Below are 21,441 nucleotides of genomic sequence, written 5' to 3'. Positions count from 1 at the left end.
GACCTAGGGAAACACTTAGAATGTTTTTGGAATGATCTGGAAAAAAAAGTCCAAACATCCCCGAGGCTCCTGCTCAACATACTGTCAAGCGGAAGTGTACGTCACGTCCACTGCCACCAGCTGGCTACCGGCACCCCTCTTCCAGCATGGTGAGGACCAGATGGCAGGCTCTTCAGCGGGGAGCTAATTTGACATGTGTGACTGGTGATGCCTCAATTTGCAATCTGGTAACTGAAGACGTGTGAAGCTCTCACCCTTGTGTTTCTTTGTTTCTGAGATGACTCATCGTGATCAGCTTCCCACCAGGCCCGGGCACGGCCCTCTCACTCCTGCCTTGCTGTGGAATATCGATTTTTATGGTCACATTCTATTTTTACAAAAGGAGATGCTCACTTGCTGGGTAAGTGTGAGGAGTTGAGAGTGGATCCCCGGAACCCACATAAATGCCAGGCCTGGAAGCACATGCCTACAACCCTAGTGCTCAGGAGGCAGAGACAGGCAGATCACAGGGGCAAAAGGCTAGCTAGTACAATCAGTGAGCTCTGGGTTCCCTGAGAAAGTCTGTCTCAGCAAAATAAGGTGAAAAGTGATTGAGGAAGTTTCCCGGCCTCAATCTCTGACCTCTATATACACATATGCATGCATGTTGGCACCCACACATACAAATGTGTGTATACACATGCACATATACCATATTCACATGCAAAAAAATTACTAAACTCATCCAGGTGCAGTGGCATAGGCCTATTCCAGCTATGCAGAGGCTGAGGCAAGGAGATCACTTGACTATAAAACTGTAAGGCCAGCCTGGAAAACATAGTAAGACTGTCTCTGAAAGCTAAAAGCAGAGATCTAGAGGTTCATAAGAGCTCATCACTGAAGTAGACTTAAAACTCACCCACCATAGCTCAGGGAATTTTGCGGAGGAGGGGGCAGAAAGACTGTAAGAGCCACAGGTTAAGACATCATGCTCAGAGACATTCCCTCCTCCCGAAAATAACTGACTGCTGCTCCCACAATGCATAAACCATAACCCCATGGTGAATGCCTGCAACCCTACTGAGGAGGGTCCCCACTGGGATGTGGGCAGGGACGAAGGAAAAGAGGGTACCGACACATGATGTATCCATAGAAAATATGTTAATAATAATAATAGCAAAAGCCAAAAGGAGATCATTTTTAGAGTCAACCCAAACGGATAACGAGCACAAGAGTTCTGATGTGCTTTCCACTCTACTCAGCATTCTCTGATTGTTACAATGGATGGATAATATTCCCCCATTGCTATTGCATCAGGACTGGACTCACCTGGTATTCTATAGCCAAATGCAGCGATGTGCACCGCAGTGGTTTGAATCAGAACTCCCATGTTCTGATTGCTGGGTGCGCAGCTGAGGTCCATGTGGGAGGTGGCGTCTTTCTGGAGGAAGTATGTATCGAGGGCTGGGCTTCTGGGTGTGACAGTCTGTCCCCTGCCAGAACTCAGCTACCCTCCTGCTGCTGTTGTCCACCTGCTGTGGCAGAGGCAATGTCCAGCCTCTGCTCGTGCCATGGTGTCCCCTGCCACACGAAGCCTCCCCTCAAGCCTAGAAGCCAAAACAAACAACTTTCTTCCCATCAGCTGCTTTTGGGCAGGTGCTCTGTCCAGCAATGAGAAGGTGACCACAGTATGTGCCCTTGTTTAAGAAGCTTCACAACCCCAAGAATCCCCTGGGCTCAGCCTCTTCAGCCCTCCCCAGGGAACCTTCACAACACCCATCCTTTCACTATCACCGGAGCCTCACCCTTCCCGCAGTTATCATACAATTTGAATAATACGATGGCAGCTTTCCCAGCCCGGCTCTTTTCAGTTGGAGTCTAAGAGTCCTCCGCGTGTTTTCCTGGTGTACGGGTTGCATGGCTCAGTGATATTTCACTGCCTGGTTGCATACAGCTTGTCTCCACCATCGAAGGTCATCTCAGGGGCTTCTGAACTTTGGCAATTATATATAAAGGTGCTGTAAATTCACGCACATAAGTTTCTGCGAGGACATACATTTTTCAACTCATTTTGGTTAACACTGATACTGTAGTAAGAGCATGGTTGGTTTTGTAAAAAAAAAATCAAATTGTCTTCCAAAATGGCTATGTTATTTTGTGTCCTCGTGGCAATGAGTGAGAGTTCCTGCTGCTCCGCATCCTTGCTGACATTTGGGGTTGACAGCGCCCTGGATTTTTGGCCACTCTAACTCATTGTCATTGGGACTTAGAAATTTGCTGGTGGCAGGTATATGATGCACATCTTCTCAAATATTCATTTGATATTTTATATATCTCTGTTGGTGAGATGCATCTGTTCAAAACTGCTACTTTTAAAATTAATGAATAAATTATATTTTATTTGTGATAGAAATGGGGAGAGAGAGAGAGAAGGGGCGCGCCAGGGTCTCTAGCCACTGCGAACAAAGTCCAGATGCATGCATCACCTTGTCCATCTGGCTTACGTGGGACCTGGAAAACTGAACCTGGGTCCTTAGGCTTTGTAGGCAAGTAAGTGCCTTAATCTTTAAGACATCTCTCCAGCCCAGAACTGCTACTTTTTAATTGGGTTGTGTTCCTATTGAATTTAAGTCTTTGTGTGTGTGTGTGTGTGTGTGTGTGTGTGTGTGTGTGTGTGTACACGTAACCAAAGGGACCTAGGAGCAGTAGGAAAGACAGGGCAGCTGCTGGACCAAGCAAGCTGGAGCGCTTCTTTTAGGCAGAGGAAAAAGAATGCTTCCTTGTATTTTCCGTAATGTTTAAGCCACTGCTCTTCGGGGTTGTCTGTCGCATGCAGCTGAAATTAACCTTAAATGTCATGGTAATTACTAGGGAGGCAAATGTCACCTCTTCATTCATGCAACATTCTATGGCGCAGTCTCCGTCCAAAGTCTGACTCGCCAAGGTGAAGCCTGGTTATGCTGGCTCCAGGCTCTGGAGACCAGCACGCAGGACTCCACTTCCTCTGGGGTTTCCCCCCAGCCCTCTCTTTGATGTGACCTGGTTGTTTGTTGTGTTTTTTCCCTGTATTTTCTCCACTCAAGCAGGAAGCGGGCTCTGTACAGCACTGAGGTGTCAGGGAGGCAGGTGGACAGCCATTTGCACAGATTAAGAAAGATGAAAAAGGGGCGGGAGGGATGGCTTAATGGTTACAGTGCTTGCCTGCAAAGCCAAAGGACCCAGGTTCAACTCCCCAGGACTCACGTGAGCCAGATGCACAAGGGGGCACATGCATCTGGAGTTTGTTTACAGTGGCTGGAGGCCCTGGTGTGCCCATTCTTTCTCTTTCTACCTGCCTATTTCTGTGCCTATCTCGTATAAGTAAGTAAGTAAGTAAATAAATAAATAAATAAATAAATAGGAAGATAAAATGTGCAAAGAGGGCAGGATGGGTGGGCTCACCTTGGGTAGGAGTGGATCCAGGAGTTGCACTGGGGATCCAAGGGACAGCTGTGAGAACGAAATGGGATGCACCAGGAACTTGCTGGCTGGGCAAAAGAGAAGCTAAGAGCTTTGTGGCTGGACCCTCTGCAATATGGACAGGTGGACCATCCCCCAGGGCATGCTCAGTTGGCTGAGCTGAAGATCCTTGGGGAATGAAAAGGAAGAGGACCGCTACCATTCTCAACCTTAATGTCTCCACTTCAAGCACCCAGAACGCCCAAGTCTGCACTCCCACACATTTCCCCTGCTCTGCTGCCCTGACCTTCCAGCCATACAGAGCAAAACCTTGGTGTTTTTCTCAACCATCCCTTTGTGGTTTGAATGTAGAAACTGCCCTGTAGGATCATGCGTTTAAGCACTTGGTCTGAAGCTGGTGGCACTATTTGAGAAGATGACGGAACCCTCTGGTGGTGGACCCTTACTGGCGGCGGGCCTTGAGGCTTTATAGCCCAAACCCACTTCCTGTTCATCCTCTGCTTCCCTACCACAATATGATTGAGCCTGCTTCCCACTCTTGCCACCAGGCCTTCCCAGCCATGATAGAATGTAACCCCTGGAACTGTGAGCTGAGTTAAATCTGGTTCCTTCCACACATAATGGTCAGGCATTTTTTTCCCCACAACAACAAGAAAGTAATATACCTCTTTTCACCTAATCCATGAGCCAATCACAAAGGTGTACTTGCAGACGACACCCAGGGCTCAGCCCTTCCCCACACTGTTCCCATACACTTCCAGCTGGCGGGTGCCCTGCCCACGCTTCTGGTAGCCTGCTCTCATCCTAGCAGCCCGTTGCCATCGTGGTCCACACACTGAGATCCTTGCATGGCTCCCCACTTCTCCCTCAGCATAGAGGCCTTTCCAATCCCGGAGCCCTGTCGACTCACCCCTGCACCCCTTGTTCTACCTCTCCTCCCCTCGCTTGCTGTGCTTCTGCCAACCCAGCCTCTGAAAACCACCCGCTGCTGCCAGTCCTGGTAGTGCTGCAAACCTGTTCTCCCGGCACACGAGAGGGAGGCGGGGCGGCTGGGAGTTCCAAGCCAGCATGGACTACAGCAAGGCTCTAAAACACACACACACCAACTTCTTCTCCCATTCAGTTTGTCCCCTGAAGCTCTTTCAGGTGTTCTGACAGATGTCCTCTCAAAGAGGTCCACCCCAGTCTGAACCTTCCTTCCCCAGCCCTTCTTAAAGCACTTAGAGGTGTCTCTGACACGTTATCCACTTTTCTTGGTTGCCTACCTCCCCACAACGGACAGCCAGGCATGCTTGGCTTACTACTGGGTTCCCAGGATCTCAGGCATGCCCGATACCCAGTCATCTGCCATCTTTTCCTCCCTGTTCATTCCTCCACCTCTGTCCACAGATGGCGACTTGCCACACAGGCTCAGTCCTGGGGTGTTATACCTTCCTGTGGGTTCAAAGGCCAGTAAGAGAACCAAGACCCATGGTCAGGCAGTCCAACGCCAGAGGACTCCATATCAGAGCAGTCAACCAACTGGGGTCTGCACCCCCCTCCTCGTGCTCCGCAGGCACCACGGCTGGTATTCCCTATATAACATGACAAGCATTTACACAGCCTCCACGCCACATTAGCTATTCCAAGTAATCCTGAGATGACTTACATTATGAGAGGATGTATGTAGGTTACATACATTTACAGGAACGTGAACATCCGAGGATTGTAGTATGTGTGGCGAGTCCCAGAACCAGCCCCCCCTGCAGACACTGAGGGACAAGGTTCTAGCATCAGTTCTTCTCAAAGCATCACATGCAAAGGTTCAGGTAAGCTGATACAGCGAAGAGCACATGCCCTCCCCCACCCGCAACTCCCAAGCCAACTGGCTTTACTGTGACCCTGGCAAAAGTACTCTTTGTTGGGGGCTGGAGAGATGGTTTAGTGATTAAGGCACTTGCCTGCAAAGCCAAAAGATCCAGGTTCAACTCCCCAGGACTCATGTAAGCTAGATGCACAAGGTGGCATATGCGTCTGGAGTTTGAGGGGCTGAAGACACTGGCGTGCCCATTCTCACTCTCTCTAACTGCCTCTTCCCTCTCTTTCTCAAATAAAGAAATACATTTTCAAAAAGTACTTTGTTGGGGCAAAGGGAAAATAGTGTGATTTCTGGCTGGCACAAAACATGCTGAAATAAACATTAACAACGAGACGGTCAGTTCAAGAAATTTATGTTGAAAAATTTTCTTAAGAATACACGTGATCTGACAGGATCATTCATCATAGCACCAAGCCCAGTATTCCTTGATAGAAAACAGTCAGATAACAAACACTCCAGTGAGCTCCCCACGAGTATAAATTATGCAAGTAGCCACTTGTCTTCATTTACAATCATCAATAAATAAGAGGGCACAGTCATACAGTATTTTTTTTTTTTTTTACAAAGATCCCTTTGTTTTTATAAAGCTACGGCTATGCAAATACTAAGTAGACAAAATAATCCTTGTACTACAAAATAACATTTCACTCCCCCAAACCTCAATAGTTCTCCTGGAGCTCTCAGTGAAAAATTTTCAGACACAGGCAATGAAGCCCTGCCACACCATGAAGGTGACATTAAATCTGCTGACTGTATCACGAGTTCCAAACACATCAAACACTTGCCACCGAAGCAATGAGCTCTGAACAAGGTCCCGCATCCCGCATCCAGGTTTAGTCACTTATCCAGGCAGCATTCGGCCATCCTTCCTCTTTGTCTTTGGCTGATGTTATCAGCACCACAGTGGTGCAGGCGGCATCTGATGGTCCAGTTTCAAAGTCAGCGAGGAGGTGCCCACTACAACAAACCCTGCATCCATACCATGCTCTCCTCAGAGATGCTGGGGCCGCAGTAGCCGTTGGCTTCAGGACTCTCATGCTGGAAGGAAACCGCTCTTGCCGAGCAGAACTTTTGGGCCTTTTTGAGGCATTGCTAGGGGAAGAGGAAAGAGCTGGAGGGGTGGAAAGGTCCAGACAGTTGCCTATAGCTATTTCTTCCAGTAGCTCAGCTTTTAAGTTTCAAAGAAATTCACCTGGGAAACTGCCTCCGATGCTGATTTATGGAACCCAACTCAGTGCTGGGACCCTAGAAGTACCTCCCAGGTACTCCTCCAAACTTTCACCCCAACCCTTTCAACAGTCACACTACCTGTCTTCCCAAACTCCTCTAAGGCACCTTTGTCAGACACCAAACACTAAGCTTTGGCATTTTCTCATCTGCAGAAGTGCATTATTAGCAAACAGGCCACTTGCCGAGATCAACAAAAACAAACCAAAATCTTGCTGGCCTTTGGATTTCCAAAGCCAGAAGGGGCTTTTGTCTAAGAAGTCTTCCAACCTTCAGCTCTGAGAGGTAAATGCATTCTCCAGGGTGTCTGCCCATGAGCCAGAGCTGAGGTGAGGGTCTCCAATGCCCAGGCCAGCACTATCTTAATTTGGGGACTCCTAGAATGTCATTTGAAACCAGTCTCAAGCTGGGTGTGGTGGCATATGCCTTTAATCCCAGCACTACAGAGGCAGAGGTAGGAGGAAGATCACCACGAGTTCAAGGCTACCCTGAGACTACATAGTGAATTCCAGGTCAGCTTGAGCTACAGTGAGACCCTACCTCGAAAAACCAAACCAAACCAAACAACAACAAAAATCACCACCAGTCTTAATCCTCATATGGCATTTAGGAATACAGGAAAAAATCAATTAAAAAAACCTATCAATTATTTTCTATTTTTTCTTCTTCTTTTTTTATCATTATCATTTTAATTTTTAAGGTAGGGTCTTGCTCTAGCCCGGGCTGATCTGGAATTCACTGTGTAGTCTCAAGGTGACCTTGAATTCATGGTGATCCTCCTACTTTTGCCTCTCGAATGCTGGGATTAAAGGCATGTGCCACCATGCCTGGCTTCTTTTTATTTTTATTTTTTTTACAATAATACAAAAATGATGACTTTTAAAGAAAAATAGTGATCTCCAGGTAACAGACCAATTATGACTTTATCTGAAAAATTAAGGGTCTCCCTGTCCAATTTTAACTTTAAAAATATTTTGTGAATCTCACCCTGTAGCCCAGACTGGCTCAGCATCCTGGCTGGGCATGGTGGTACATACCTTTAATCCCAGCACTTTTGAGGTTGAGGTAAGAGGATTGCTGTGAGTTTGAGGCCAGTCTGAGACTACAGAGTGAATTCCCAGTCAGCCTGGGCTGTACCATGAATTTCACATGCCTATGAAGGGGAGATATAAGCAATTACGAAATGGGTGTCAAAGTGCAAAGCTTGGTGGGTTAAGAGGATGGTGAGGGAAGGGACTACACTGAGACTATAGTCGCTTTTGCCCCTACCCGACTTGAAGAATTTCTACCACAACTTGACCACTAGGCTGACATCACTAAGAATCAGAATCTCCTCAGGACATTACTTTGTTTTTCTAAGATTTATTATTTTTATCTATCTATTTATTAGAGAGGAGAGAGGGGGAGAGAGAGAGTAAGAATGGGTAAATGAACTCCAGACGCATTTGCCACTATATGCGTCTGGCTTACGTGGGACCTGGAGAATCAAACCTGGGTCCTTAGGCTTTGCAGGCATGTGCTGTAACCACTAAGCCATCTCTCCTGCCCTATCACTTTTTTTTTTTTTTTAAAGGCATGCGCCACCATGCCCGGCTAGATTTGCCATTCTTTTTTTTTTTTTTAATTTTTTTGGTTCATTTTTTATTTATTTATTTGAGAGCGACAGACATAGAGAGAAAGACAGATAGAAGGAGAGAGAGAGAATGGGCACGCCAGGGCTTCCAGCCTCTGCAAACGAACTCCAGATGCGTGCGACCCCTTGTGCATCTGGCTAACATGGGACCTGGGGAACCGAGCCTCGAACCGGGGTCCTTAGGCTTCACAGGCAAGCGCTTAACCGCTAAGCCATCTCTCCAGCCCTCACTTTTTTTTTTTTTTTTAAGCAGTGAAGTTCACAGTGAAAGCCAATGTCAGAAAGTGAATTCTAGGTTTCCACCTCTTACTAGCTCTAGGCTGTGGCCTGGGACCTCATTGTCCTTTGAGTGCTTCCGTTTCCTCCCTGAAATAAACAGCGCCCAGAACTATTTAAGGGTCCAGTGAGTTTATGAGCATGCCACGCTTTAACACTCCCTCTAGAAAGAGGCAAGGTCTGGGACAGGGCAGGCGGCAATGAGGCGACGGGCTGGAGGAGCAGGCAGAAGCCGTGGCAAAGTGGATGTCAGGGCAGGAGACAGAGTCTAGGAAAGATGCCGTAAGTCTTGCTTCAGCAAACAAGCGAGACAGTAGCACGGATACCAAAAGTCCCAATTGTCACCAAGACAGCAGCTGAGCTAGAAGAATCACTCGCTTCTCAGGGGTGGCTGCAGATGCCAGATGTTGTGCCTCCCCAAGCATGAAGCCGAGACTGGGCATCCTGTGCCAGGGAAGTGACCCACCAGGGACATATGCGTTCATTCCCAGCAGAAACGTCCCTCAAAAGGTTCCAGAAAGCCACACTGGCCGGAAGCTCCCGCACAGGCCAGTGCTTGTCTTCCGATTGTGATGCCCCACAGAAAAGTCCAGGTGGGAAACTCAGCAGGCTCGTGTCTCCAAGGAGGACGGGGAGGGGGCTGAGCCTCAGCACTTCACAGGGTCCCCTGGAGGTGCAGAGAAAGCGAGCTCAAGTCAAAGTGTTCATCATTCCAGCATAACCTGGGCAAGAGAGGTGTTTTCACCAAGGAAGCCAGCGTAGTCTGACATTTAGACACCCTCCCTGTTTGTTGGCCAACTTCTGATGAAGACGCGAGTGTCACGGTGTTCTGAGACCTTGGCAAGGGTGGCTGAAGGCTGGAGTTTTGTAGAAATCTTACTGGGGGATGATCGGTCATCACAAAGTCACTAGCTAGGAGGGTAATGAGTCATTTCCTTGTTCTGACCTTTCGGTCTAATTTTACTTTCTGAAACAAGGTCTCACTGCATTGCTTGGAACTGTGGGACTCATCTCCGACCCCAGCCTCCTGAGCTCTGCAGGCGGCTCAGGCCCTTCACACACTGTCCAAGGCCATCCAACAATCTATGACTGACGGAGACGCAGAAAGGAACAAGCGCTCCTGCTTCTCAATGTTCTGCCTCATGAAGGGCCGGAAGTGCGGCTGGACCTGTGCTGAGCCCAGGGGCAGAAGCGCATCCAAGGTCACGTCTGTCCAGGCAGCTCCCAACAGCCCCATCACCACCAATGAGAGCAAGCCCCATGCTTCTATGAGGAAATCTTGCCCAGACTCCGAATGCCACCCAACAGAGAGCTCTTGTCTTGTTGGCTGGCAAATGCCAGTGTGGACAACTTGTTCTCCACATAGAGGAAGGCTCAGTGGGGCCAGAGCTGAGGGACCACAAGAACTGGAACTTTCAAGGATGAGTGGTTGGGGGGTGCGGCGGCGGGGAAGAGGCAAAATCAGAGAGAAGGAAGAGGACAGAAATCTGAGAGGCATGGCTTTCAGGCAATGGTCGCTTGTGCTATCTTACCCTCTCTGTACTGCGCACATCAAAGCTCCAGTTTGGCAGTTCTTTGTCATGTGACAAGCCCACAAACAAGCACAGTGACAAGGCCCTTAACCCTCCATTGAGAAAACCCAAGGGGGGGGGTATGAATCATGATGGTATGTGATAGATGGTATTTGCCTGTAACCCAGAGCTTGGGAAGATAAGGCAGGAAAATCAAGAGTTCAAGGCCAGCCTAGGCTATGTAGGAAGACCCTGTCTCAAAAAAACAAAACACTGGGGCTGGAGGGATGGCTTAGTAGTTAAGGCGTTTGCCTGCAAAGCCAAGGGACCTCGGTTTGATACCCCAGGACCCACATAAGCCAGATACACAAGGTGGCACATGCATCTGGAGTTCATTTGCAGTGGCTGGAAGCCCTGGTACGCCCATTCTCTCCTCTCTCTGCCTCTCTTTCTCAAATAAATAAAAATAAAATATTTTAAAAGCCACTGGAACATAAGACAGTATATGGAACACAAGTGCTCACTTCTACCATGAACCACCACAGAAACAGAACAAAGGGATGAAAGTTATATAGCCATGGAGACAAAGGGCTGAAGAGAAGGACACCATTCACAGAGCAGGCTGAGCTGATGGAGAAATGAGCAGAGAGGGATCCTACTGTGACATGCCTGCAGGGGGCGGCACTGAGCTCGCTTGGGCTGGGCGCCCAGGAAAGGCTTGAGAGTTGGAACAGGGAAGGTGGGTGAGACACATGGCTGAAGATAGGGACATTTGTTGATTCCTTCCACGTGCAGATGTGACAGCTCTTCCTATTTCACAGAGGATAAGAGGAACCCCAAGCCAGGTACACCAGACTCAGCGAGGCAGAAAGCTTCATGAGCCTAGGTGCTGATTGGAGAGACCGCCTGCCCAGAGATGAGAACGCAGGGGGGTCATCACCAGGGTCTCTGGCATGGTCCTGGCACTGCGGCAAAGGCGCCTGGCCAAGGGGGCAGGTGGGTGTTCATATCCTGCCTTTGTTCTCTTACTCAAGCTTCACCCTAGCTCAGGGCTGCCTCTGCCACAGGAAGGGCCAAGGGTTACCCTCCACCAGTTAGCCAAGTGCTTATGGGCGGGTAGCTTCTGCCCAGAGGAGGCATCATGATTGAAAGCACCCAGGCTAGTCACAGCCCTGCGTGTCCTCCTCTTTTCCAGGCAGAGGAATGGTGGAGAGATCTCTAAAGAAAGGGCAGGTGCCCCGACAAAATGTTGACCTATTGAGTAGGGCTCTTCACAGAAAGGTCCAGCCTACCCTGTGACCCTAGAGAAAATTACCAAGTTGGCACACAGGGCATTCAGCCACCTCTAGATGCATCCATCTGAAACATGAACAGATCCAGACACATAAAAATGAAAGTGATCACATTTGACTGGCTCTTTCTTCTTTGAGTGACGACTTCATGGTGCACAGGATTATAAAACCCCATGCCCATAAACTTGAAAATGTTTTCAGCTATTTTACTGGCACGTGCATGTGTGTGTGTGTGTGTGTGTGTGTGTGTGTGTGTGCACCAGGGCCCCTTGCTACTGCAAACAAAAACCAAGCTTGCACCACTTTTTCTGTCCAGCTTATGTGGGTGGCTTTGGAATTGAACCAAAGCTGGCAGGCTTTGCAAGCAAGTGCCTTTCACCACTGAGCTGTCTTTCCAGCCCTGTAATACATAAAGTTTTTTTTATCATCTTTGGGGCCAAGGAGCTTATAAAATGCATACTCTATGCTTATTAGTGATGTACTAGGGGGCTCTGGGCCATCAATGTGGAACTCCTGCAAGCTCCCAGAAGCCCATGCTGAGATTCTTCCCGGCAGGGCTGGCAGACTCTAATCAGTGTGGTTGAGAGGCAAGGTTTGGGCTGTTAGTGACTCAATGTGCTCCATAAAGTCATTTGACCATGCGTGAAATCAGCGAGTCCTCGGCTTGCTAGGATGAAGTGTGATTCCTGGAAGGGGAATAATGCTGGGGTGTAAAATGACAAGCTGTGGTGGTTAATCTTCATTGTTAACTTGGCTGGATTTAGAATCGCCATGGAAACACACCTCTGGGGATATCTATGAGTGTTTCCAGAAAAGAGTAAGAGGGAAGATGCACCCTAGATGTGGGTGGCCCCATCCAATGGGCTGGTGTCCCGGACTGAATTAAAAGGAGAAGGCCAACTGAGAGCCAGCACTCAGCTCTCTCTCGGCCTCCTGCCTGGAGAGGCACGTGAGCAGCTGCCTTACTGCCCTGCCCTCACACCCTCATGGCATGACTGACTTTACCCCCAAACTGGGAACCACAATAAACCCTTCCTCCTTACGTTGCTTTTGTCAGGTACTTTGTCACAGCAATGAGAAAAGTGACTAATATATAGGCCTTTACAGATGTCAAGAACATTCCAGAAAGGAGCAGGGGATGAGTTTGGAGGGAAATAAAACACCACCTGGGAAAATACAATAACAAAACAAGGGTCTAAAATCTTTATCTTTGAGAACATTTAACTTAATCGTGTTGACATTTTTTTTAAGGACTTTTGTATACCCAGTTGAAAGTTTCCTACAAAAACTGGCAGCTCTGGACCAGGCATCAGATGACCTGAGTGCTCACAACAGGTCTTCCTGATGGGCTGCATGACCCTGGTCAGCCTGTTCTGTCTCTGCTTTCAGCTAGGCCAGATGTCCCGAGGCCTCTCCTGACTCAGTTTTCCACGTTCTGAGGCTGTAGTTTCTTCATACCTGCCCTGTGAGAGGGAGGACAAGGGGAAGGGAACCAAAGCATCCTTGTCTGACCTGAGTCTTCACAGGGGAAGGACAAAGGGAGCTTGGACAGAGGAAGATGGGACGGTAGGAGACGCCTCTTGCTCTCATTTGCTGCCTGCTCCACTCTACCTCCCAGTGCTTTCCAGAAAGTCTCTTAAGAAACCCATTGTGACCAGCTCCCTAGGGCCCCTGGAGTAAAGACGTGCATCCTAAGGCCAGACAGGGGAAGGGACCCCTCTGGCTCTAGCATCAGTGGGAGATTATTCTCAGCCCGGTGACTTCCAGCTCCTTGGGGCCTTCACGGCGCTCTGCAGGGACTTCAGTGTCCGCACAGAGAGCGCAGCAAAGTGGGCGGGGTCTCGGGTCGACCCCAGCTAGCAAGCGCTTTGCCCTTAATGCACGTCTACACCAGCTGCTCTCAGGTTTCGCCCGACAGGAGGGTCCCACTGGTGGAGAAGGTTTGCAGATCACACTAAAAACGCACCCCCCCAAGAAAACCAGGGTGAATTCAGGAAGAGTGTGCTTTGGCTCACAACAAAGCTGGCACCCTTGTCCTTGGAGTTGGCCAATGCCTGGATGTGCCTTCCAGGGAGCCGGCAGGAGCCTTCATTGGATGCCCCCCCCCCCGAATACGGCCCACCACAGGGACTCAACGGGCACACGGCCTGCAGCATCTCCCACCTTTGCAGCAAAGCTGGGCAGCCTTCTTCCTGGTGGTGGTGGGCACCGTTCGTCTCTAAATCAGGCAGAGCTGCCCCTGAGAGGTAAGTAAGTAACTCAGTTCTCCAGAACCTGGAAACCTTGGCACGTTCACACGCTAAGATCCTGGTTTGGGCCACACATTAGTAAGGGGGCTTACCCTCTGGCCAAGCAAGGCATACCAGGATGGGGTTCACCCAGGGACCCAGTCACAAACCTGAGCTCCGGGCACACAGCCTAGGAAGCAAGCCTGTCCTCCATTCTTACAAAGCGAAGGGAAGCGAGCAGAGATAAACACGTGTTACACCAGGGGAGGATCAGGACCCGAGGTCCCCCAGGATCTTCCACATGTGCAGAAGTGGCCAGACCCTGGGTGGAGAGACATGAAACAGAAAAACCCTGCCCTGGTCAATGTCCTGTTTTTGCTTTTTTATTGTCCACACGCGCATGCGCCTCAGAACCGGCTGACGTCGAGCTGCGGGAAGAGCAGCAGGCAGTAAACCAGGAGCCAGAGGAAGAGGATGAAGTACATCACGTCGGGCTGCTGGACAAACTGCGTCAGGGAGTCGCTGGATGGACTCTGGCTCCCCAGAGGCACGGCTTCTCCCGAGTCGGCGGCCTTCCTGCAGAGGGAGAGGCAGAGGACGCGACAGTCACGGACAGGGTCCCCGGAAGGATGGACCACACCTCGTTCTCCAGGAAAGCCCTGCCCCGAGCCCCAGCCTCACCGCCCACCTGCAGATGCGGCTTTCCCGGGACACAGGAGGGAGAGGCAGCCTGGCGGCCCTGGAGCAGCCCCACGCACTCTGGGCAGGGCCACGGGCTACACAGTTGCTGGCACTGGCACTGAGCCAGGTCCCTCGGGCACCTCCATAAGGAGGAGGCAGGGACGGTCACCTCTCAGCTAAGCCTCAGTCCCGGAGGGGGCTCGCTAAGACATCTGAAGGAGCCCAGAGGGTGCTCTGATGACAGATGGTCTCAGAACAGCCCTCGGAAACAAAGCCAGCCCCCGCATTTGGGTTTTGTGTTTGGAATATGACCTTTCAGAGGATGGCTGGATTTGATTTGGGTTAGACTTATCTTTCCTTCCTTTCTTCTCCCTTTTGTTCTTTGTGTATGTACTGCATATGTGGTACGTGACACGTGTGTGTGCTGATGCACACCGCGTGCACGTGCAAGGCTGGAGGAGCACGGGCGGTGTCACACTCTCCGGCCTTATTTCTTTGACAGAGTTTCTCACTAGACCTGGAGCTCACTGCTGTTTGATTACACTGGCTGACTCCCTGTCTCTGTTCCCTCCTCAGCACTGGGATTACAGGCATGAGGGGGCACACTTGGCTTTTTATGTGAGAGCCAGAGATCAAACTCGGGTCTCCTGATGCGGCAGGAGGCAGTGTTTAAAATGTCATTTTGCTTTTGCCTGGCAAGTAATACACAGGGTTCTGGTAGAAGTCTGGGGGGGGGGGCTGGGAAGCAACCCCAAGCCCAGGTGTCCCCAGGGGAAAGATGGAGAGAACAGGGACACAGGAGCTGAGCAGCAGCAGTCTGGACGTGAGCTTTGCAGGACTGTTTCTAAGCCCGGGATGGAGGTTAGGACACTCCCGAACCATGTCATTTCTGACACACCCCAGGACAAGTGAGGCTGTGACATCTACACTTGAGTCATTCATGCCCAAATAATGGTGAATGGACAGACTTTTCTCTTGCTTTAAATGGCCCATGGGAAAAATAGAAGCTATGCTTTAAAAAAAATTATTTCAAGACGAATACATGCTCAGCTAGAAAATATACCTGCCTTGTCAAGTGCACAGCCTCGATTTTCAAAGTCCCTATCTCATGAAAACTAAAGGCATTACTGTCCAGGCATCAGGCTGGGTTTAGCTGAAAACCTGACTTAGCATTTCTGTTTTAGGCTGGGGAGGGAAGTGGGCTGTCTTGCTTCTTGGGGGAGCCAGAGGTATGCAGGATGAGGACCTAAACTCCTGGGTGCTGGGACTGAATTCAGAGCCTTCCATCTTCCCACGTCCCTTCATATCCATGGTGGGTTGGGGGGGTCAGGACTCAGGAGTGTGTGCTGGTCTCCAGTGCTCCCACTGGCTTGCTTTACAGTGACTCAGCCACAGCGGCGGGGGGGCGGGGGGGGGGGCGTCTAGCGCTCCGGCAGTAAGGAATACTTTCATGGACATCCTGGCGTGCCTGCATGCCCGCTGCTTCATGTCTGCTCGGATGCCATAGAACTGTAAAACCAGCTCAGTTAGCTTCTGGGCACTGTACCTGCAGGGGACAGAAGGACACGCGGTCAGGCGCTACAGTGGCTGGCCACTGCTCATGCTTGCTTCTGCCCCCGCACTGTTAAAATGCGGCTGCAGGCTCCGAAGCCGCTCCCACCTTCACGTTCATTGTTCTGAAGCGTGCTCCGCCTCTTTGCCTGTGCTCATACATGTCTACTTCCCCTCCCTTTATAATTCATTTTATTTGCACAGGCATTTTCTTGCATTCCCCCAAATGATTAATACTGTGGTCAACAAGACACAGTTGATGTAAGCTACGTCATTCAACAACAACAACAACAAAATACATACTTAGATATTAAACTTTTGTTGTTACTATCACAACCTTGAAGTGAAAGGAGGCCACCAACCTGTTTAGTATTCGGTTTTTCTTGTCGTCTAGCTCGGCTGCATTCCTCAATTGAGCATAGCTAAAATGGTCCTACAGTGAAATTTATAAACAAAACCCCGCAACCCAATTAGTAAAGATGAAATCTCTGAAACAGAAAACAAGATGATTTTAAGCACACAAAGCCAACCAAAGCCTTTCTTAACACTGCAAAAATCTAGTTCCAAACAAACTGCTACACTACAGACATTCCTGGTCTTTCTCCCCTAGCCTCCAAGCCCAAGGGTGACGGAGAGAGCCGCCCAACCCTCCCCCCCCCCGCAGACCCCAGGAGGACAGGTCCGATCTGGAGATAACAAATGCCGCAAGGATCCTCTATTTACGTGGGACCCTAGTTTTCAAGTAGTCTTTCTAAAGGTGGGTATGGGGTGTGTGGGGGGGAGGTGGACAGGTGTCTTGAATGCGTTTTTATAACAAAGAGGCCTTTGGGCTTTAAAAACAATGCTTTATTTATGTCCCTTCTTGCTCAAGCCGGACATCCACTTGGGCTGTGCTTAACAATAAGGTTTCAGTGTGTCTGTCTTCTATCCCAGAGTAGGGTTGGTGCGCGGCAGTAATCTCAAAGCTCTGGGCTGGGGGCGGGAGGGATGGAAGTGTACTCAGTAGCAGGAGCCATAGGGAAGAAGAAATTCACATACTAACCAATTCCAAAGACTTATTAGTGTGGCGCCGAATGTAAATGCTGGAATCACTGTGACTAGTCCTGAAAGGCAAAGACAGGTTTTGAAAGGCTCCATCACATCGTCACCCCAGCCCTTCCAGCTTCAGACAAGTCATGACCTCAGAGCGGAGGACAGTGAGGACAGCTCGAGCCTCATGTGTTCATGTTGTTGGGCTGTGTTTACATTGAGCCCTCGGCTGCATGAAAATACACTGTAAGAGTTTTTAACGGATAACGGGTCATATATTCTTAAAAATCCTACGCTTTAGAGTAGGAAAGGAGCCTCTTTGTCCAAACACTCTGAGGTCTTGGGGTTTTCCAGAGATCCTCGGCAAGTTTAAGATAGAGCTAGGCCGAAGCTTGGAAGCTAGACTCCCTGTCCAGTGCTCTTTGCCGTCACGAGCTGCTGGTGGCTTGTCTACCCCCCCCCAGCTTTTCCCTTTCATACAGAAGGGGGCTACATTTATGAGCACATCTTAGAGGTGGATGTGGAATGTGCCTCTGTCTTTGTGCAGAGCTAGCTCACTCAGAGCTGAGGGGTCATCTGGCTGACCGCTGACCATGCTAGACAATGACTAACATCTCTGGTTGGTTTTCCTCCTCTGAGAAGTGGATCACCATTCCCACCCCACCTGCTTTATGATGCTAGTGGGATCCCTGTGTTCTGGGGTGAAAGGACTGGGTCCCGGTTTGCTGCTTCATAGGAGGGCTGGGTGTTTGGGGGGGTGTTCTTTGCACCGTTACGGAGGGCCACCTCTGTCTCTTCTGTGTAAGTCCACTATGTGTACTCTAAGCCCGGGGAAAGGCGTGGCATTTGACCCACGCACTTATTTTCAAGAAATTCACCATAAGACAGCTCTGGTATCTTAATTCCGGCGTACTGAGTTCTTACTGGAGGAACGGGGCAAGATGCAATCACAGAATCAAAAGGGAGCCTGGGGGCTGGAGAGATGGCTTAGCGGTTAAGCGCTTGCCTGTGAAGCCTAAGGACCCCGGTTCGAGGCTCGGTTCCCCAGGTCCCACGTTAGCCAGATGCACAAGGGGGCGCACGCGTCTGGAGTTCGTTTGCAGAGGCTGGAAGCTCTGGCGCGCCCATTCTCTCTCTCTCCCTCTACCTGTCTTTCTCTCTGTGTCTGTCGCTCTCAAATAAAAAAGAAAAAAAGGGAGCCTGGAGCCTGGACTCCGGACCTTCATTCTTTGCAAACGTGAGTCCCAAGAGGCCAGGCTGCACTCCAGGAGAAGTCATTCATTCATTCATGCACCCAGTGAATTGTACTGAATGCCGCTGCAAGCCAGGGGCTGCGCTGAACACTGGGGTGCCCTGGTTAGCTCTCTGTACAGTCCCTTGTCTTTGGGTTACAGAGCAAGTTCAGGGGCAGCCTGGGCAACTTAATGAGAATCTGTCTCAATATTAAAAGGTCAAAAGAGCTGGAAATGTGCGGCTCTGCAGTCTAATACTTGCCTAGCAGGCACAAGCTTCTGGGTTTAATCCACAGCACTGCCAAAAAGTTATCATTTTGTAAAGAAAAAGCACAGAGGCCACAAGAACATATTGAAGATGATCAAAAAGAACCCTGGGAAAAACCAAGAAGCCTGTTTGGAGGAGGTCACAGTGGAGCCAGCGCCCAGTGGCTGAGTTGAAATGAGCCAGGGAAAAGTGCTTCAGGCAAAGCTACAAGAAACCCCATCAAGGCCACAAGGCCATAGCCAGGTGCTCAGGGCAGCCGTGACAGAGAGAAGGAGACAGAGCGCGTGGAGTCCTGCAGCTCTAAACAAAGGCCTTTCCTGCCTAGGCCAGTGGGAGCTAGCTACATAGGGAACCATATTAAGCTATAGCCAAAAAACTATTCTGTACTCAAGAAGAAGACATGCCCCAGCTCACAGCCCCATTCAATAACCTCCTGCCGATGCCTTGGCACCTCCTGACCTGGAGCAAACAGGAGGAAGACGGGGCACACAGAGGACCCAGGGTTCATTCTTCCACATTTAGGAGCCTACATCATGCTGCCTGCTTACCGGGGACACGGGGTTCACCCTGCTAACCCCATCACCTGCCTCGGACAGCCCGAGGAAGACAACAGGAGGAGCAGCTGGAAGGTAGCTGCTATAGAAACTGCTGAGGGCACAGCCAGGTCTCATTCCTGCTAGCAAGGGTGCTTTGCCCTCTCTGTCCCCTTGGCTAGCACCCTCCACGGACACCTGGCCTATAAGAGCTGCTGGCTTCCCCCAGAACCACTCGTGCTCCGCCTCCAGGGTGAAAAGCCCTTAGTGACGTACCTGGAAGGGACTTTGTGCTCACAGGGATCTTCTTCTAGTTCGTCCGAGGAGCGGGCAGTCCCAGGGGCTATAAATAATGAGCTTTCTACATGGTCCACGTGCTTCCTTTTCTCCTTCTTCTTGCTGCTAGTCGACTCTTCCAGTGCCCTTTCCTCTCGTGGACTAGCGAGGCGTTCTGAGTTTGAGCACTCTTGGGGCTGGAAGACAAAACAGACAGACACAAGTCACATTTCCTGCCGTTGCAGGTGATGACACCTCCGCAGTGTTCCCCGGCCCAGTTTCCTCCCCGTTCTACCTCTGATAGGAATTTCCTCTAGCATAGCCGGCCTGGGAGAGAAGCTTTCCGCTTCTCATGCAGAGAAGGCAGGTTCCGGAGCGGGAAGCTTGGGTGTCAGGTCCTACTTGAGCCAGTAGCAATCTGATCTTGACCAGCCAACTTTCTCTCTTCAAACCTCACCTTCCTGTCTGTCAAATGGATACAGTCGCCATCCTCCTCTACTCTAGAGCGCTGGATTTCCAGGGAGGATGTCTGTGGTGGTTTGAATATAAAATGTCCCAATTGCATCAGGTGTTTGTGATGAAGTGTCCTAGTTAGTCCCCAGCGCTGCAGGAGACTTTGGGGAAAGATCCTCGCTGGAGGAGGTCTGTCACGGGGGTGGAACTCGAGGTTTATTTAGTCCAGCCCCTGGGTGTTCACAGCCAGCTCGCTTGCTCGCTCTTGCTGAACCTGCCCTGCTGCGGATGTGCGAATAGGTGAGCTGATGGCCCCACCGTGATGAAGCTGCCCCTGGAAACAGTAAGCCTGAAATAAACCCTTTCCTCTCGTAAGCTGCTTCTGGTTGAGCATTTTGTCCCAGCAATGAGAAGGTAAGTTACAGTGATTGCTGCAGGGCTTTCAGGGAACCACCACCCACCTAAGTAGAGGACTGAACCCCTGGAGGGGAGGGCTTATGTGTGTTACAGCCAGCTCTGTTTGCTAGAACCTGCTTCCTCTCTTGCTGCTGTTTTCCAGCTGCTGTGGCAGAGGGGATGCCCAGCCTCTGCTCGTGCCACACTTTCCTCAAGACTGCAAGCCAAAATACAAACTTTCCTCCAGTCAGCTGCTTTTGGTCAGGTGCTCTGTCCCAGCCACGAGAAGGTGACTACAACAGGTGCGCTGTAGGCACGGGCAGGGTTGATGGGCGGGCACCATCACTGTGACTTTGGACAATGGGCCACATCACATCGGGCACCTGACACCTGTCAGTAGCACCCCCAAGTGAAATCCAGAAGCAGGGGAGTCGTGGTGCCATCTTCCAAGAGTCTCTCTAGGGCCTGGCAAACCTGCTCAACAGCGCAAGGGGGCTGAAGGCCAGGGAGCTGACCAGAACCACCAGGCAGGAACTAGCAGAGCTCTTAGCTATGGGACCACAGCCCAAATGCAGGCTTTCTAAAGTGGAAATGAAGCGAGAACTTTCTTTTTAAACCCAGAAGAAAAACTCATCATTTTCTAGTCATTGGCTTGGGAAGATTTGGAAGACCAAATGTATTTAGAGAAGTGCACCACTCTTGCCATCATGTTGGGCTCCCTGGCCAGTGGGCTGTACCCCCACTTTCTCACCCCAGGGTGAGGCGAGGAGGTGCATTCAGGGACCAACTGCAAGCAGGCTTGGGAGCGGCAGGACAATGCTCGCTAGACAGAGACAAGCTAAGGTCAGGATGCAGCCTATGTCCATATCACCACCCCTGGATGGGGAGATGGCTCTCTGGAAGCAGGTCTGGTCTGATACCTCCTGACTGATTTCATGATTCAACCCAGGGCTCCTTCAATCACCCCTCACCCAGTCACCCACTCCCATGCCAGCACAGCACTGCTCCTTCTGCTTTTGGAAGCTACTAGCAGGAAGCCTGACGAGAGAAGGGCCAGGGCCTGGGGCTGCAGCTCGGCGGGTAGAGTGCTTATTTAGCCTCCAGAAAGCCACGGGTTCTATTCCCCAGCGCTGTTCGAGAGGCATGGCTGTGCATGCCTGCCGGAGGGGACGTAAGAGGACCCAAAGCTTAAGGTCACCCTTGGGTGTGTACTGAGTTTGAGGACAGCGTGGACTATGTGATACCTGTATCTTAAAAAAAAAGAAGAAGAAGAAGAAGGGGCTGGAGAGATGGCTTAGTGGTTAAGCGCTTGCCTGTGAAGCCTAAGGACCCTAGTTCAAGACTCGATTCCCTAGGACCTACGTAAGCCAGATGCACAAGGGGGCACATTCGTTTGCTGGAGGCCCTGGCGTGCCCATTCTCTTTCTATCTATTTGTTTCTTTCTCTCTCTGTTGCTCTCAAATAAATAAATAAAAATAACCAAAAAATTTAAAAAAGGGCTGGAGAGATGGCTTAGTGGTTAAGGTATATGCCTGCAAAGCCTAAGGACCCAGGTTCG

The 21,441-nt window shown here is 50.3% G+C and overlaps 1 protein-coding gene across 5 annotated transcripts in view; it reads right to left on the bottom strand.

Annotated features, from left to right (window-relative positions):
- Nucleotides 1–12,410: 12,410 nt before the first annotated feature.
- Nucleotides 12,411–21,441, bottom strand: part of Clmn (calmin) — a 105,169-nt gene continuing 96,138 nt past the window's right edge. Inside the window, exons 10-15 of one of the 5 annotated variants that reach the window (XR_006638108.1) lie at nucleotides 19,034–19,230; nucleotides 16,738–16,798; nucleotides 16,058–16,128; nucleotides 15,591–15,690; nucleotides 13,634–14,035; nucleotides 12,411–13,474 (exon numbers count right to left, since the gene is read on the bottom strand). Coding sequence is in view for 4 of the 5 variants with exons in the window: in XM_004665550.2 (XP_004665607.2) it covers nucleotides 13,871–14,035; nucleotides 15,591–15,690; nucleotides 16,058–16,128; nucleotides 16,738–16,798; nucleotides 19,034–19,230 (594 nt within the window). In the remaining variant the exon portion in view is untranslated. Of the gene's footprint in view, nucleotides 14,040–15,590; nucleotides 15,691–16,057; nucleotides 16,184–16,737; nucleotides 16,799–19,033; nucleotides 19,231–21,441 lie in introns of those variants that run through there. The other 4 variants (XM_004665550.2, XM_045154154.1, XM_045154155.1 and 1 more) reach the window with 4 other exon arrangements.

Source organism: Jaculus jaculus, chromosome 7, assembly GCF_020740685.1.
Source record: "Jaculus jaculus isolate mJacJac1 chromosome 7, mJacJac1.mat.Y.cur, whole genome shotgun sequence".
Taxonomy (NCBI): Eukaryota; Metazoa; Chordata; class Mammalia; order Rodentia; family Dipodidae; genus Jaculus; species Jaculus jaculus.
This window is presented reverse-complemented; position numbering and strand designations above follow the sequence as displayed.